Below are 13084 nucleotides of genomic sequence, written 5' to 3'. Positions count from 1 at the left end.
TCTAAAGTTTAACTTTTCACCATTAAAGGCATGCGTTATGCGTATGCAAAATCTGAGACCGCAATTGGTTGTCGTATGTAAAAGTTATGCACGTTTTACTTTTAAAAACAGCATCTCAGAAAATAAATTCGTGGGGGGGGGGGGGCCTTTTAGACAGCGAAATTTGATGGCCGCCTGGCACACCTTCAAGGTATAGGCCACCTACCGCAAAAAATTCCAGAACTCTAGGACCATTCCCCTAGAATTGTAAGGCTCTACAAAGAGCTCTATAGAGCCTTATTAGAAGTAGTTCGAAACGGCAGAAGTGGGTCCGGACGGACAAAACGCAAACAATAGCACATTTTTTTTTAATTCTTAAAAAATGCGCTAAAAATTTAAATCGTCATTTGTTAAAGCAATTGCTGAAAAATTGTACTAGTGCGCTAGAAATTGAATGATAAATTGTGATCTCTATTGTAATTATCAAAAGTGTTCAAGCTGATTCAAGACAGCTTGGAGTTCCGCCCTTTCGGATAGGGTAGGATTAAGGGATTATATTTTGAAGTCAAAAACGGCAGGAAAAACTCAATTCACTTTCAATTTAGTACAGCTTCACTCAAAAGCCTGTAAAAAATGTTTACATTACAAACCGCTGCCACCTATACACACCATTTGTAAATTACACCAGCGCCTCTTAAGTGTTTATCTGAATCGCGAATAGCCAGACCATACGTGTGTACACTGTACAGTGGCACCACGCTCAGAAAGTCCCTGACAGGGCGTGTCCGAGGGCGCTAGAAATTTAGACCGTACATACTGATGCAAAATTTAAAAACACTTTAAGGGAATTATATACCGTATCAGATCGTAGATCCAAGCTATATGCGTCTTGAAAAAGACGAGTTTGTATAAAACTGGAGACGGAAAACGTAAAATAAAGCAAAAACAAGAAGCAAAGTGTAAACTAAAATAACGTAAAGCGTCAATTGTCAAATCGGAAAAATTAATAATTATGGCACGGAATGTGTGGCGTCATTTTGCAGACTTTCTATTGGCCAGCCTGAATTATTTCAAAATTAGTTCGCATATTTTCCGAGGTTTTTCTGAGCATGGTGGCACTGTATAATCAATGGCCAGAATCTTGGGAATTTATTGGCTGGAGCTTTAGCCACGGCCGTGGTCGTGTCGTGTCGTGTCGTGATGTTAATTTATCCACTGTACTAATCATCAACAAAACGGTAAACAAAATTGCTAGCCTTGATTTTCGAATTTTGAATAAAAGAAAAATGTGCATTTTTGTCTGAACTTGTCTGTAGTACCTACTAAGAAAAAAGCAAAGGATTGTGTTGTAATTACTAAGCATTAGCAATGCAACGCAACAAAATTTCAAGTAATCCCGCGTATTCTTGTGATAATTGGTCGGATTCAAACTGTAGCTCTTGTTCAGATTCGGAAAGGTGATTTCTAAATTAGTTGTGTGTCACCTTTTATATATCAATTTTTAGCTCTATTCCCGAATGGGAGTCTTGTGTTAATCCAAGTGGCGAGTTACTTTTCATTGAATGTGATCCTGTGGTTTCATACTCGAGTAACCGTTTAGATGCAGAAAACAACGATTTCTCAACAAAAAATGAGTTAAGGCACAGTACAAGGACAAAATTTTTGAAAATACTTAGGCGTAGAGACAGTAAACGGAGAAGTAAAAGAACTGTAAAGAATTCTGATCTAATTTCCACTCAAGATACAACAAAAGTGAAATTTCAAGATAATGAGGATGGAGAAATTCGTGAGGTTACTGTGAAGATTAACCAAGAAAGGAAGGCAAGTGGTAAAGAAGCTTCAATTGAACATCTATTGGGCATTACAGTTAGTACATTATCTGATGGCAACCGTGTGATGGTAGCCGGTTTTGCACCTGATGCTGAAGCTGCAAAGCAAAAGAGTATTAAAATTGGAGATTGGCTTAAATGTATTGATGACTTTGAGATCAGTTTTCATAATTTGAATGAGGTTTTGCAGCAGTTTACCACTAAGAATCAGGTGGTATTAAAACTACAACGTGTAGCAGGTGTTGATGTTACAAAGAATCCTCCTATTAATGAATTAAGTAATCAATCAAACTTTGTTCATGAACTACTTAATGTTAATTCCGAGGATGACTTATCTCTAAGTGAAATGCTGTGTGAATATCCCATTGGAATTGTTTATATCAATACAGATAATTTAAGTGAATCTGGCCCCGAGTTTGAAGGCATTGTGTACGGTTATCCACACCCCTATGAAAAGAATTGGTTGTGTAACTGTAGGGGTGTCTTTATCACCTTGAATCATCTATTACACGATTTAACACATTCTTCAGTACACACTAGTTCAATGCTATGCAATAACAAATTAACTCACATAGGGTATAAAAGGTTTGGCAGTAAGTTGTTCTTATTAATGCTTCCTGATAATTGTGCAAACATAAAGGAGATATGCCTGATTAGAGATGAGTTACTACGGATGTTAGAATTTATGTTTCAAAGTATAGATCACTGTTTTGAAGCTGGAGAGTTTCGAAACCAACTGGACCACTTTTTTGCACGTTTCTTTGTGAGAGTATTGGCTGGCGACTGGCATAAGATGAACCAAAAGGACACGTTGCTCAATTTAAATGATTCGAACGAGTGTTCCGTTTTCAAATTTGAAAGTGTGTTACCAGTTGCGGCACACTTGCCATTACCTGAAGAAGCACAGTTACAAATTGACGATGCGCTTACGGAGTTGGAAGCAAGCGATTATCGCGAATGGGTAATGTAATTTGCATTTTTGATCTACACCTACATTGTAATTATGCTTCTAGAATGAAGATCCACTTGACTGTCGACGTCTGTTCACTATAATTGGTAGTGCATTGTACCACTCGGGGCATTTATTAAGTTCTCATTTTGTTCATGGGGATTTAATTGATGTTCATATGTTTTGCAGACAACAAGGTTTATTTCATTTGTCACGGACTGAACCTGTACGTTCTTTGGTGCTGTGGCGTGAAGTATATCCAGTTTCATGTAATCCTGGAGTACCATCTGAAGTAAACTTTATACCAGAAGGCAGAAGATATCTCCTGGTTGTGGGTAGTGGGAAAGTAAGTAAGACATTTAAAATGTAGGCTTTACTTGATTGTTTAGTTTGTCAATACAAGAAAGGTGCATGAATATGACCATGAAGTTTTTTGCATTGTCTTTTATTTGCCAGGATTTTCTTGGTATGTAAATACAGGGTTGGTGTAGGCGCCATACCGTTGGGTGAACAATTATGTCTTTAAAGTCAATGAGGGTAGGTAAGGACAAAATCCACTACCCATGGCTTCTCTATCATTAGATCAGTTGTAAAAATAAATGGATCTTTTCCTTCTACTTCAATAAGGCCCGATTGTATAATGGCAGTTTAAACTTCAGTTTATAGTTGAATTGTGGGTTAAAGGATTTGATTGGCTAATATGTCACACGTTGACCAATCGTATTCCTGAAATCCGTCAGTTAAACCAACCTGAAGTTTAACCTGACATTGTACAACCGGGCCTTAGAGTCAGGAAAATGGCACATTACTGGTGAGGAAATATTAAAATACGAGAAAACAGAGTTTTTTCTGAGTCAAGAAGTGTCGTTTTTAGCATATTTTCCTCAAAGTGAAAAATCGCTATTGGCTGCACTTTGACGTCCGTCCGTCTGTCTGTCTGTCTGTCATCTAGAGATGGTTTCATTTTTAAATCTTTATTATCATCAAACCATTGAAATTAAATGATTATTTCTTAGGATCTATTGGCGGTGATCATGGAAGCTGGCGGTTGCACAGAGCCTGCAGAGGACAACATGGGACCTGATGCATTTTATGTCGAAGAAGTCCAAGCGACCTTAGCCCATTTACAGGACATTGGTATTTCAAACCTTGCAAGCCGGTGGATAAATGAAAATTTCGGATCTCATGTAATCGCACCCGAGTTTCCAATTAAACGCAAGACCGATTTCTTAAGTAACATTTCATTTGTCAAATCAAACTTGTCGAGTTCACCGAAGGATATTGGAACACAAGTTCAGAAAAAGCCAGAAATTACGTCGATATTAAAACGCCGCAGTTCTGATCATGGTCCATTGTTTTCTTCGAGTTTAGCATCTCTCGTTGATGATAATGTCGAAATTCAATCTGAGGATTCTTCTAGCCAAGGCGGTTATAGTGATAAAGGAGATGTAAGTGATGAACCTGTACTGGGAAGGCGGGCCATACGTGAGAAGAAGAATATGGAATGTTACGATGATGAGTCTGATATTGAAGATTATCGGGTACTTTCTTTTACAGTCAATTCTTCTCACTAAAAGACTTGCATTCAAGGATGGCAGCCAGAGTAACAGCAGTTATGATCTTTCTGAACTACGCCAGGCCTTGCTTGTGGATATGGCGGACAAGAGACCAGATCGCTTAACTTTTGGGAACGAGAATGTTTTGTATCACTATGTGCAGTTAGATGAGAAGGAGGGAATTCTTTTATGTCCATCAGATGCCCAAGTCTACTCCACTGCACTGGACATTATTTTGAATTCATTCCGAAAATGCGCGCAGGGTATTCACGATATATTTCAAAACACATTGCGGCTAAAAGTACTACATTTTTCTAAATAAAAATCATTTTACCAAAATTATTTTTTAGGAAATGCTTGCACAGGATGTTACGAAATGGGTTTTTAACAAAAGTCTTGTGGCAGTAAAAGAGTATGGAACGCTTTTTGAATGCAGTTTGGCTGATGATGCTAACAAAAAATATGATAAATTAACTTTTTGGGTTATCGGGTAAGATGTTACACACTTTTATGGTGGTTTCTATCTGCTTGCTTTCCCTATCACGGAGATTTTTGGTGTCGTAGTGTGCATCTTGGTTATTTTTAAGGTAAGTAAGTTAAAGAGATGTTTCCGTTTACCGTCGTGTATGATACAAAACTTTATTTTATGGCAGAAGTCATATAAATCATTATAAAACTTATGAAAATTCTGAAATTAATATAGACGTTAAAAATAGCAAGCTGATAGACTCTCTCGTGGTTTCCATAGAAACAATATTGTTATCTGTTCTGAATTTTATTTTATTTCATGCTCGCATCCCATTTTTAATAAGAATGACAGATGTCATTATTAGATTGCACAATAATGTGTTTTACTGTTTCTACCTTTGGCGTTAAAGTGATCACTATCTACTCTTAATGTTAAAAAAATTGAAAATGAGGTATATGCTATAGTAGTTGGTTACCAAAAATTTTGAGAAATTTGGTAATATTGATGATCATGTTGACTCTAATAATGAGTAGTTTAAAAAAAATACAGCACACACTATGTTTACTCACTTGCGATTTTATGGACACTACAACTTGTAGATTAGGAAATTGTGTTTGTGTGCAACAAAACCTGCATCTTTACAAGCTGAAGTTAGGAGTGTATTTGGAGAAATACTTTAGTTAAAATGGAATATTCACTCATCGTGTATGGTATGACCATGACTTTAACATCCATTTTAAGTTTGAAAAACTATTTTTTGTCTATTAATAAAAATAGGTAGGTAGCCTTTGATGGAAACTAGCTTCTTATCCTTCTCAATAACAATAACCTATGTTCTATGGCTATGCGTTCTACTTAACAACCACTCTAGTAATCTTAGTATTTGTAATTGTATACTTTTAAAACTTTCAACGGGCAATATCTTTTTTTCTATTAGGGATACCACAAAATGACCAAAATCGTTTCTGTAGGATGAAAAGGCAACCAAAATGACAATATAAGTAAGGCATCATCTTCAACCCTGTACTCCTCCCCTGCCCCATAGCTAAGTGCTTTAGTTTAATGCGGGTCGCCGTAACACTTTATAGGTGGCTATTGCGATCGTCATTTTTTGGACATGTTAAAATATCATCAAATGTCTACGTTTTTACATCATTTTAAGCAACTTTTAAAAAATAAAATTTTTCTGCGTCTGTATGTATGCATGTACGTTCGTAATTGTCCGAGGTAATGGCTCAACAGATTTTGTTCAAATTTTGGATATGTATATTAGGCATACTGAAACGAAAAATAACAAGTCGGATTTTTGAAAAAAAAATTTTGGAGCGCCGCAACGGCATCGAACTTTTTTTTCAAATAGCAACCTAAAATTTTTATTTAAGTTATTCGAAAGACGGGGGATACGAGGTTGAAGATGATGGTTCTTTATAAAAGTTGGTTCTCCCTCGAAACTATAGAAACACTTTTGGCCATTTTGTGAAATCTCTAATAGGAAAAAAATATCGCCAATTGAAAGTTTTGAAAGTGTCACCCTGTATAATGCATATGTAAAGTAATATACTTTATTTTCAGAAGGTTGTACTACATTCCACATCCACGCGAAGTTTACGTGTGTTATCAAGATTCTATACCACAAAATATTGTTGAAATTTCGTTTAAGTTGGGAACAATGACAGCATAATGTGTTTTAAGTTTAATCAAAGAGTATTAAATATATTATGCTCGCCAGGAGAGAATGCCGGTTTACAACTATATGGTTTAATATGAGATGGCGACAGCTGTCATTTATTTTCATAGACATATTAATATATTTTGAAATTGCAAAATGTCAAATAAATTTAATGCTCGCCAGGACAGGAGAGAATGCCAGTCACATAACATCTGATGCTGATTTACAATCGTATGGTTTGACATGAAAAACATACGATTGTAGACCGGCATCAGGTGTTCTGTGACCGGCATTCCTTCTTGGCGAGCATAATATAGGTATAAGGAAAAACTATTTTAGTCAAATGAGAGTTCAAGTTCATACAGTTTACAAAACGTATTGGTTTACGTTTATGTCTTTTCTCTTTCTACCACAGTATCTTATTCACTGTTTATTCGATGTACTGTGTCTCATGTGACTTCATTCACCTCATTGTAAACGTTTTGGATAGCTAGGTTCCTATAGTTCAATTGTGTCATAGAGGCATTCTCCCCTGGCGAGCATAATAAAGAGATTCAATGCATCAGTGGCGGGCCTAGACAAAAACATTTGCCAACTCACTGTAAAAATTTCCAGCTCAAACAGGTATTAGGTATTTAATAAGTGGTAGTACTTAGTATTAAATAAATAATTTGAAAACTTAACACTTTTCTTACAAAGTGTGAAAACTGATATACAAAAAGAGTAACAAAAAGTTATTGCACAAGAAGAATTCTCCAGTGTTTTTGAAGAGCGCCAATTTTCTAAGCGCATTTTCCAACGAATATGAGTGCGATAGTGCAGCCACTTTCTCAGACGGGCTGTCCGGGGTTTTAAGTATATATTTAGCTCGTTTCTCTTTTTTATTATTGGGTAGCGTATATAACTCTGGCACCTGAGCCAAGAAAAATCTTGACAATGAAGTTGCACATGCGCCACCTGTGCATTGCCAACTTTCCTATTTTTGTAGATATTTTTTAGAATTTATCTACAGATGCTTCTAGGAACATCGCACGTATTAAAAATGAGATGTGTGATGTGTAGACTGCGCAATGTCAATTTTTTCATATACAGAGATATTTTTTCAAATTTTAAGCACAGGTGCTTCTACTAGTAAACGGAAACATACGCATATAGTAACAATTAAATCTGCGCGTGCGCAGTCTGCTCAAAGTCAATTTTCTTATATGTATAGATATGAGTTTTTCAAATAATTTATTTTACTGTTCCTATGTTATAGGTAATTGATTTCGTATCTTTAATACTGATTCATTATCAGACCTTAACGTCGACTTGTCTTGCTGAGTAGTCCACGCAAACCGACGCGGACATGCGGACGCGGGAGCGGTACGGATGCGGGAAATAAAAAAAACCTTTACAAATAATTGAAAAAGATAGACTTGAACAATTTTTTCAATAATTTGTATTCTATACCCTATCATATTGTGATCCCTAGTATTGTGGTATGTAGACTGGTGGCAGATTGAGATAGCGGTGCTTATCATTTTACTATCCCATCAGCACAAAAGACGTATTTATGCAACCACGCGAAAGATATCCCATGCTGTCAGATCAAGTAATTCTGTAAGTAAAAACATCTATAATTGGTCCAATATTGTACATTTTTCTAGTGTAACTTTGTACTTTATTAGACACCGCGCTTCTATAAATTCAGAAGGCAGAATTTTGTCCGCAGAAGACATAGTATGCATTACGAGCGCGCTATTAGAACAATGGGTGATGGTATTGTGTGATTGTCATTTACCTACGGCCTTGGCGTAGGCGTAATCTGTACGTGCGACTGCTCTTTCTCGCCTTTAAATTAATAATATTCGCAAACAGTTCCTGAAAAATCTTTTGAACTGCCATATTTTTACCACCCGTACGCAATACGCATTGGGGTAAAAAATGTCCTCCCACTTTTTTGACGGAAATACACGTTTTGAAGCACCAGGAATGCGAATCAAGCAATGATGCCAGTCTCTGTCTGTTGATCCATCTGTACTCTCATTTCTGGGTAAACGGCTGAACCTATTGGAACCAAATTTGGTACACATATTCTTAGACATAAAAGGAAGAGCTGAAAAGCTTTTGGGCAGAATCGCCCATGTGCAAGTGTGTCAAACTTCCATTTCCGGCTAAACGGCTGAACCGATTGGAACCAGATTTGGTACACATGTTCTTAGATATAAAAGGACAGAATCGTATATGCACAGGTGTGCGGGCAAGCGCGTAGGTAAGGTGGTGGTTCACCACGGGGTTGGAATCCGCGATGGCGTCAACAACCGCTATTTACGGAAACTGTGACATTAAAAAATATACCCCCTGGCCCCTTGATCATGCAAAGGCACGCCACTTATCACAAATTAGACTGGTAGTCAACTTTTTATAATTGTGGATAGGTGCCATAAAAGAACTTGCAGAAATTGTAGTGTACAAACATTGGTACAAATTAGGTACAATTTAACATTCCATCTCTGCAATAAGAGTGCGTAATATCTCATAACTTCTTCTCATAATTTGATCTATTTAAATAAGTAAAGGAATGTGACGGTGTCATGGCAGGGGTAAACCTATTGAATAATCAGATAGTATCACAATTCGACAGAGTGTGGCAGCACTTATCAGTCACTTACATAGATATATAAATACATAGATACAGCCATACCCCAACATAGTTCAAAAGGACGTACCATCTATTACCATCACTTTCGACACATTAATTACGTATAGCGCTATCCTTTATAGAGGTACACTGAGCATGGAAGGCAAGATTCGCATTATTTATTATAACTGTCAATCAAATTGTTAGCACAAATCACACAGAAAATTATCAAATTTGAGACTTTACAACATAAATAAACCGCCTTTTTATTTATTTAAATTGCATAGCAGCAAAGAAATGTTACATTTAAAATGGAAGATGTTATTTAGAAAGCTGGCAAATGAAGAATTTGAAAAAATTACAGCTGACAACTGGAAGAAAGTGTGTGAACATGTGGAAAGTGATTAATTTAAAAGAGAAGTTATATTGGTTGATGTTTCTGAAGTTTATAATAAGTGTTAATAATGACAGTGATGATTCGGATTTGTCAATTTCATCTGATGATGATTCGGATTGTGAACTTTTACAAACGTAATGAATGTTGACTAAATGATTATTATCACCAATTGGATATCATTGTTAAGATGTTGTATTTATTTTAAATAAATGTACACGGCGTGTAGCTTACTTACTACAATTAGCACTATAATTTCAAAAAGAAACCCCACCGATTGTACAACATATGCCGAAAGGGAGGCAAGACGCGTAGCGACCAAAATTTGATATTGCACGCACACACAGTCTATAAATCTCGTTTTCCTAAGAATATTGCACGGATCCTTCTTTGTGATCATGATACAAACGCACTGCATCAACATCATATAGGCCAAAATGATAATTGGAAACGAATTCACTTCCTGTCGCAACTTAATCTCCGTTACCAATACGCCTAAAACCATGCAATTAAAATTAAAATGTTGAACATAAACTTTACTTACGGTTTTTTTGGTATTCTGTAAGCCAGCAATGAATTCACTGCAGCACATCATGCCAAACAAGGTAAACATAGTCCCAAATTTGAATGGCGTAGCTCTATGTAATAAAACTATTTCAGGAATAACAATTATGGACGCGTCTATCATTATGGCAAGCACTAATGTTATTCGTATTCCATTGATAACGCAATAATTACATAATATTTAGTGAATAAACCGGCCATTTAGTTAGATTTGATTTCGCGCGATCGTGAAATGTGTCAACTGTCACATGACTTATGGGACGCGCTAAGTTTGTTTTAAGCGTCCGATTCGCGTACGACATAGAAGTTAATGCAATAAAAAGAGATAGAACATGTTTCTTCTTGGTTAGAAAGTAATGGAGAGATGTACAAATTTCTTTGATATGTTTTTTAAAAACCGAGGTACGTTTGTTAAGGATGGCTGTATCTAGGTATTTATATATCTATGGTCACTTACAATGAATAAAGAATACTTGGGTGGAACAATATAAATGAATAAACAAAGCTATAGGGTAGTTTTACTGTTTTGGTATTTGCATTTGATTATAGTGTGTATAATGAATGGTTTTGGTAAAAAGAATCAGCTACATACTTTGCATGGATCACCCTGTTAATAATTTATTCTGTGGTAGTTCTAAATTTGCATCCTTGAAGGGGTTATGTCAAGCATAATAATACAACTCTGTGGATAAGTGCACAGTAATGTTCTGTGGATAAGTGTTTATTTACTATTTCGATGTTGAGCATTGCCCAAGTAACCACAGGTGATTCAGTTATGGATATTTTGGTATCAAACAAATATATTTCACTTAATTAAAAACTTATTTTTAGATTCGAAAAACTTTTGAGAATTTTAAATCGTTTTTTACATTTAAAAAGGTAAGTCTTAAGTTTACTTGAATCAAATTTTATTATTATGAATCATTTGTTTTTCTTAAAAATGTACTAATATCTAACTTTCTTTGTTTTTCTTTAGGCAGATGAGGAGGAAGCATCTTATCTTCCTTCATTTCTAAGAGAAGAATATATAGAATTAGATACTGAAACTGAAAATGGTTTATTTGTATGCAATATGCACATCCCCGAAGAAATACTTCTTCATATTTTGAGCTTCGTAGACCCCAAAGTACTTTTGAGATATAGCATAGTATGCAAAAAATGGAATCTCTTAATCAAATCATTTCCTTTATGGTCCATAATTTATAGAAGAAAGTTCCAACGCAAGCCTAAGAAGTTGCCGTGGTATATATTTTATTGTCGCTTTTCCACAGAGTATTTTGATATAAATTTACTGAAAAATGGAAGTGGTCAAGATTCTTTCAATAATTGGGCACTTAGAGAAAATGGGGGGGATAAATTCATTATCGAAGATCCTCCAGATGGTGCAGATCCTTTAAACGTAGAGGAACCGGAATTTGAAAATAAAACAAGCTGTTTTGTAACGTCCTACAGTAATTGTAAAAAAATTCAAGTAGTGAAATTTGGTCAAAGTAAATTGTTTCGATACATTTTGTCAAACTACAAGCCTCATATGTACCTAAGCGAATGGACATGTGGGAGATTTGATTGTGGTAGTTTGTATAGATTGCGTTGCAGTTACTTGGGAATAATTCCTGATGTTACAATTGCAAAACCGTCTGCTGGACAGACAGTTAAGCAATGGGAAGGACGAAAGTGGAATAAAGTTAGTAACTTGCTTTGTAGGTGAACTTTTCTAAAAACTTAATTTTAGATAGAAATCTTGATTACGCAGTATCCTGAGGGCATTGAAGGAATTTTATTTGAGCATGAAGGTCGTGACACCCAATTTTGGACCGGTCATTATGGCAGTAAAATGGCAGGTGGCATGGTAAAATTGTTGTTTGATTCAATCGATCCATTGCCATTGAATAACCTTGGTCAGAAACAGCCAAAACGGTTTACTAAAACAGAATACATAACTAATGGAGAGAATTTAGATAACTATTTTATGGACATAATTGATATTGAAAGAATTCGTCCTGTTTGCATATTTCCTCCTCCTATTCGTAACATAAGAGAAGCTTTTGATTGATATTTTTGTAATATGTCTAATCAAATGTTTCATTCATTTTAATGCAGCAAAAGCTTTAAGCAAATTAAAAAAGATTAGTTACTTACATATGGTATATGACATGTGTAAATGAATTGTTCGCTTACTATGAATTTTATAAATATTTCTAATATTTTCTTGTATTGTACCGGGTGTTTTTAAATGGAATAGCCCAGTTTCAAGGTTTACCTAATGCGTTTATTTTTTGATTCAAAATTACTTAATTATTTATCAAACGGAAGAGGAACTCAGTGTTTCCTATATCTTTCGTTAGAGAGCGCTAGTTGGTCGCCATGAACGAGATGGCAATGGTTGTTCGGCATGGCCTTGACGTTGATCCAATCTGAAGCAATGCAGTTTTTATGAAGGGTTTCATAACGATTAAAAAACAAAATTGATACAGTTCCTGCATTAATTACTGCAGATACTCGCCAAGGAAATTGGCTGTTGGCTGGATGTGTGGCGGGTGAATAATGGTGCTCATAATGAAATCTCGTAGGTAAAACCAAAAAAGTTTTTTAGCCGTTGACGAACCTATATGTCTTTAATTAAAAATTTTCAAGGAGTGGAAAACTTTTTGTTTTTGCAGACGTTTGCTTTCAATACAAAATAGACAAACAGTTTGTGAAAAGTTATGAATAGTTTCTACATTATATACAAAAAATTACCTAAAAAACAAGATGTTTACTTTCTTTCTATTTTTTTTGTTGTTGCATCACAAATTTAGTTGCAAACCTTAGATTTAAGGTTTCAGCAGCCCAACAAATGTATCCAATGCAAGAAATCAAATCTATCCAACTACTAAGGACTTTTTTGTGAACATCTTTTTTTTGTATAAATTGACTATATTATTGTCATTTGTGGTAATAGGAAATATACACGGTGTCCATTTTTCGAGTGCCACTATGGGGATCTCGCTTATCTTAAGAGTTAGAAAGTTGGTTAAATGGGGGCAAAGTTGAGAATTTCCGTGAGTAACAA

At 35.5% G+C, this 13084-nt stretch overlaps 2 protein-coding genes across 3 annotated transcripts; both read left to right on the top strand.

Moving 5' to 3' along the window:
* Positions 1–1165: 1165 nt before the first annotated feature.
* LOC116163501 (protein inturned) lies at positions 1166–9224 on the top strand. Of its 2 annotated transcripts, none has more exons than XM_031477454.1 (7): positions 1166–1436; positions 1485–2769; positions 2822–3103; positions 3774–4298; positions 4348–4614; positions 4664–4803; positions 6355–9224. In XM_031477454.1, exons 1-7 carry the CDS (start codon positions 1348–1350, stop codon positions 6461–6463), a joined length of 2697 nt encoding a protein of 898 aa, XP_031333314.1. In that variant the 5' UTR covers positions 1166–1347; the 3' UTR covers positions 6464–9224. The 2 variants fall into 2 exon arrangements, 1 of the variants encoding a protein (XP_031333314.1); XR_004143750.1 differs by having other exon boundaries at positions 1167–1436; positions 4664–4900.
* Positions 9225–10525: 1301 nt separating this feature from the next.
* Positions 10526–12240, top strand: LOC116163503 (F-box only protein 6-like). Its single transcript, XM_031477457.1, has 4 exons — positions 10526–10819; positions 10864–10911; positions 11009–11716; positions 11765–12240. The coding sequence occupies exons 1-4, from the start codon at positions 10769–10771 to the stop codon at positions 12083–12085; spliced, it is 1128 nt and encodes a 375-aa protein (XP_031333317.1). The 5' UTR covers positions 10526–10768; the 3' UTR covers positions 12086–12240.
* The last annotated feature ends 844 nt before the right edge of the window (positions 12241–13084 follow it).

The sequence above is a fragment of the Photinus pyralis genome, unplaced genomic scaffold (genome assembly GCF_008802855.1).
Source record: "Photinus pyralis isolate 1611_PpyrPB1 unplaced genomic scaffold, Ppyr1.3 Ppyr1.4_LG2, whole genome shotgun sequence".
Lineage (NCBI taxonomy): Eukaryota > Metazoa > Arthropoda > Insecta > Coleoptera > Lampyridae > Photinus > Photinus pyralis.
This window is presented reverse-complemented; position numbering and strand designations above follow the sequence as displayed.

Excerpts from the sequence above, each read along its gene's own strand:
- LOC116163501 (XM_031477454.1), top strand. The coding sequence starts at position 1,348 with ATGCAACGCAACAAAATTTCAAGTAATCCCGCGTATTCTTGTGATAAT. Across the intron at positions 4,299-4,347 it reads CTGATATTGAAGATTATCGG|GATGGCAGCCAGAGTAACAG; the intron begins GTACTTTCTTTT and ends CTTGCATTCAAG. Across the intron at positions 4,615-4,663 it reads AAAACACATTGCGGCTAAAA|GAAATGCTTGCACAGGATGT; the intron begins GTACTACATTTT and ends ATTATTTTTTAG.
- LOC116163503 (XM_031477457.1), top strand. The coding sequence starts at position 10,769 with ATGTTGAGCATTGCCCAAGTAACCACAGGTGATTCAGTTATGGATATT. Across the intron at positions 10,820-10,863 it reads ATTCAGTTATGGATATTTTG|ATTCGAAAAACTTTTGAGAA; the intron begins GTATCAAACAAA and ends ACTTATTTTTAG. Across the intron at positions 11,717-11,764 it reads AAGGACGAAAGTGGAATAAA|ATAGAAATCTTGATTACGCA; the intron begins GTTAGTAACTTG and ends ACTTAATTTTAG.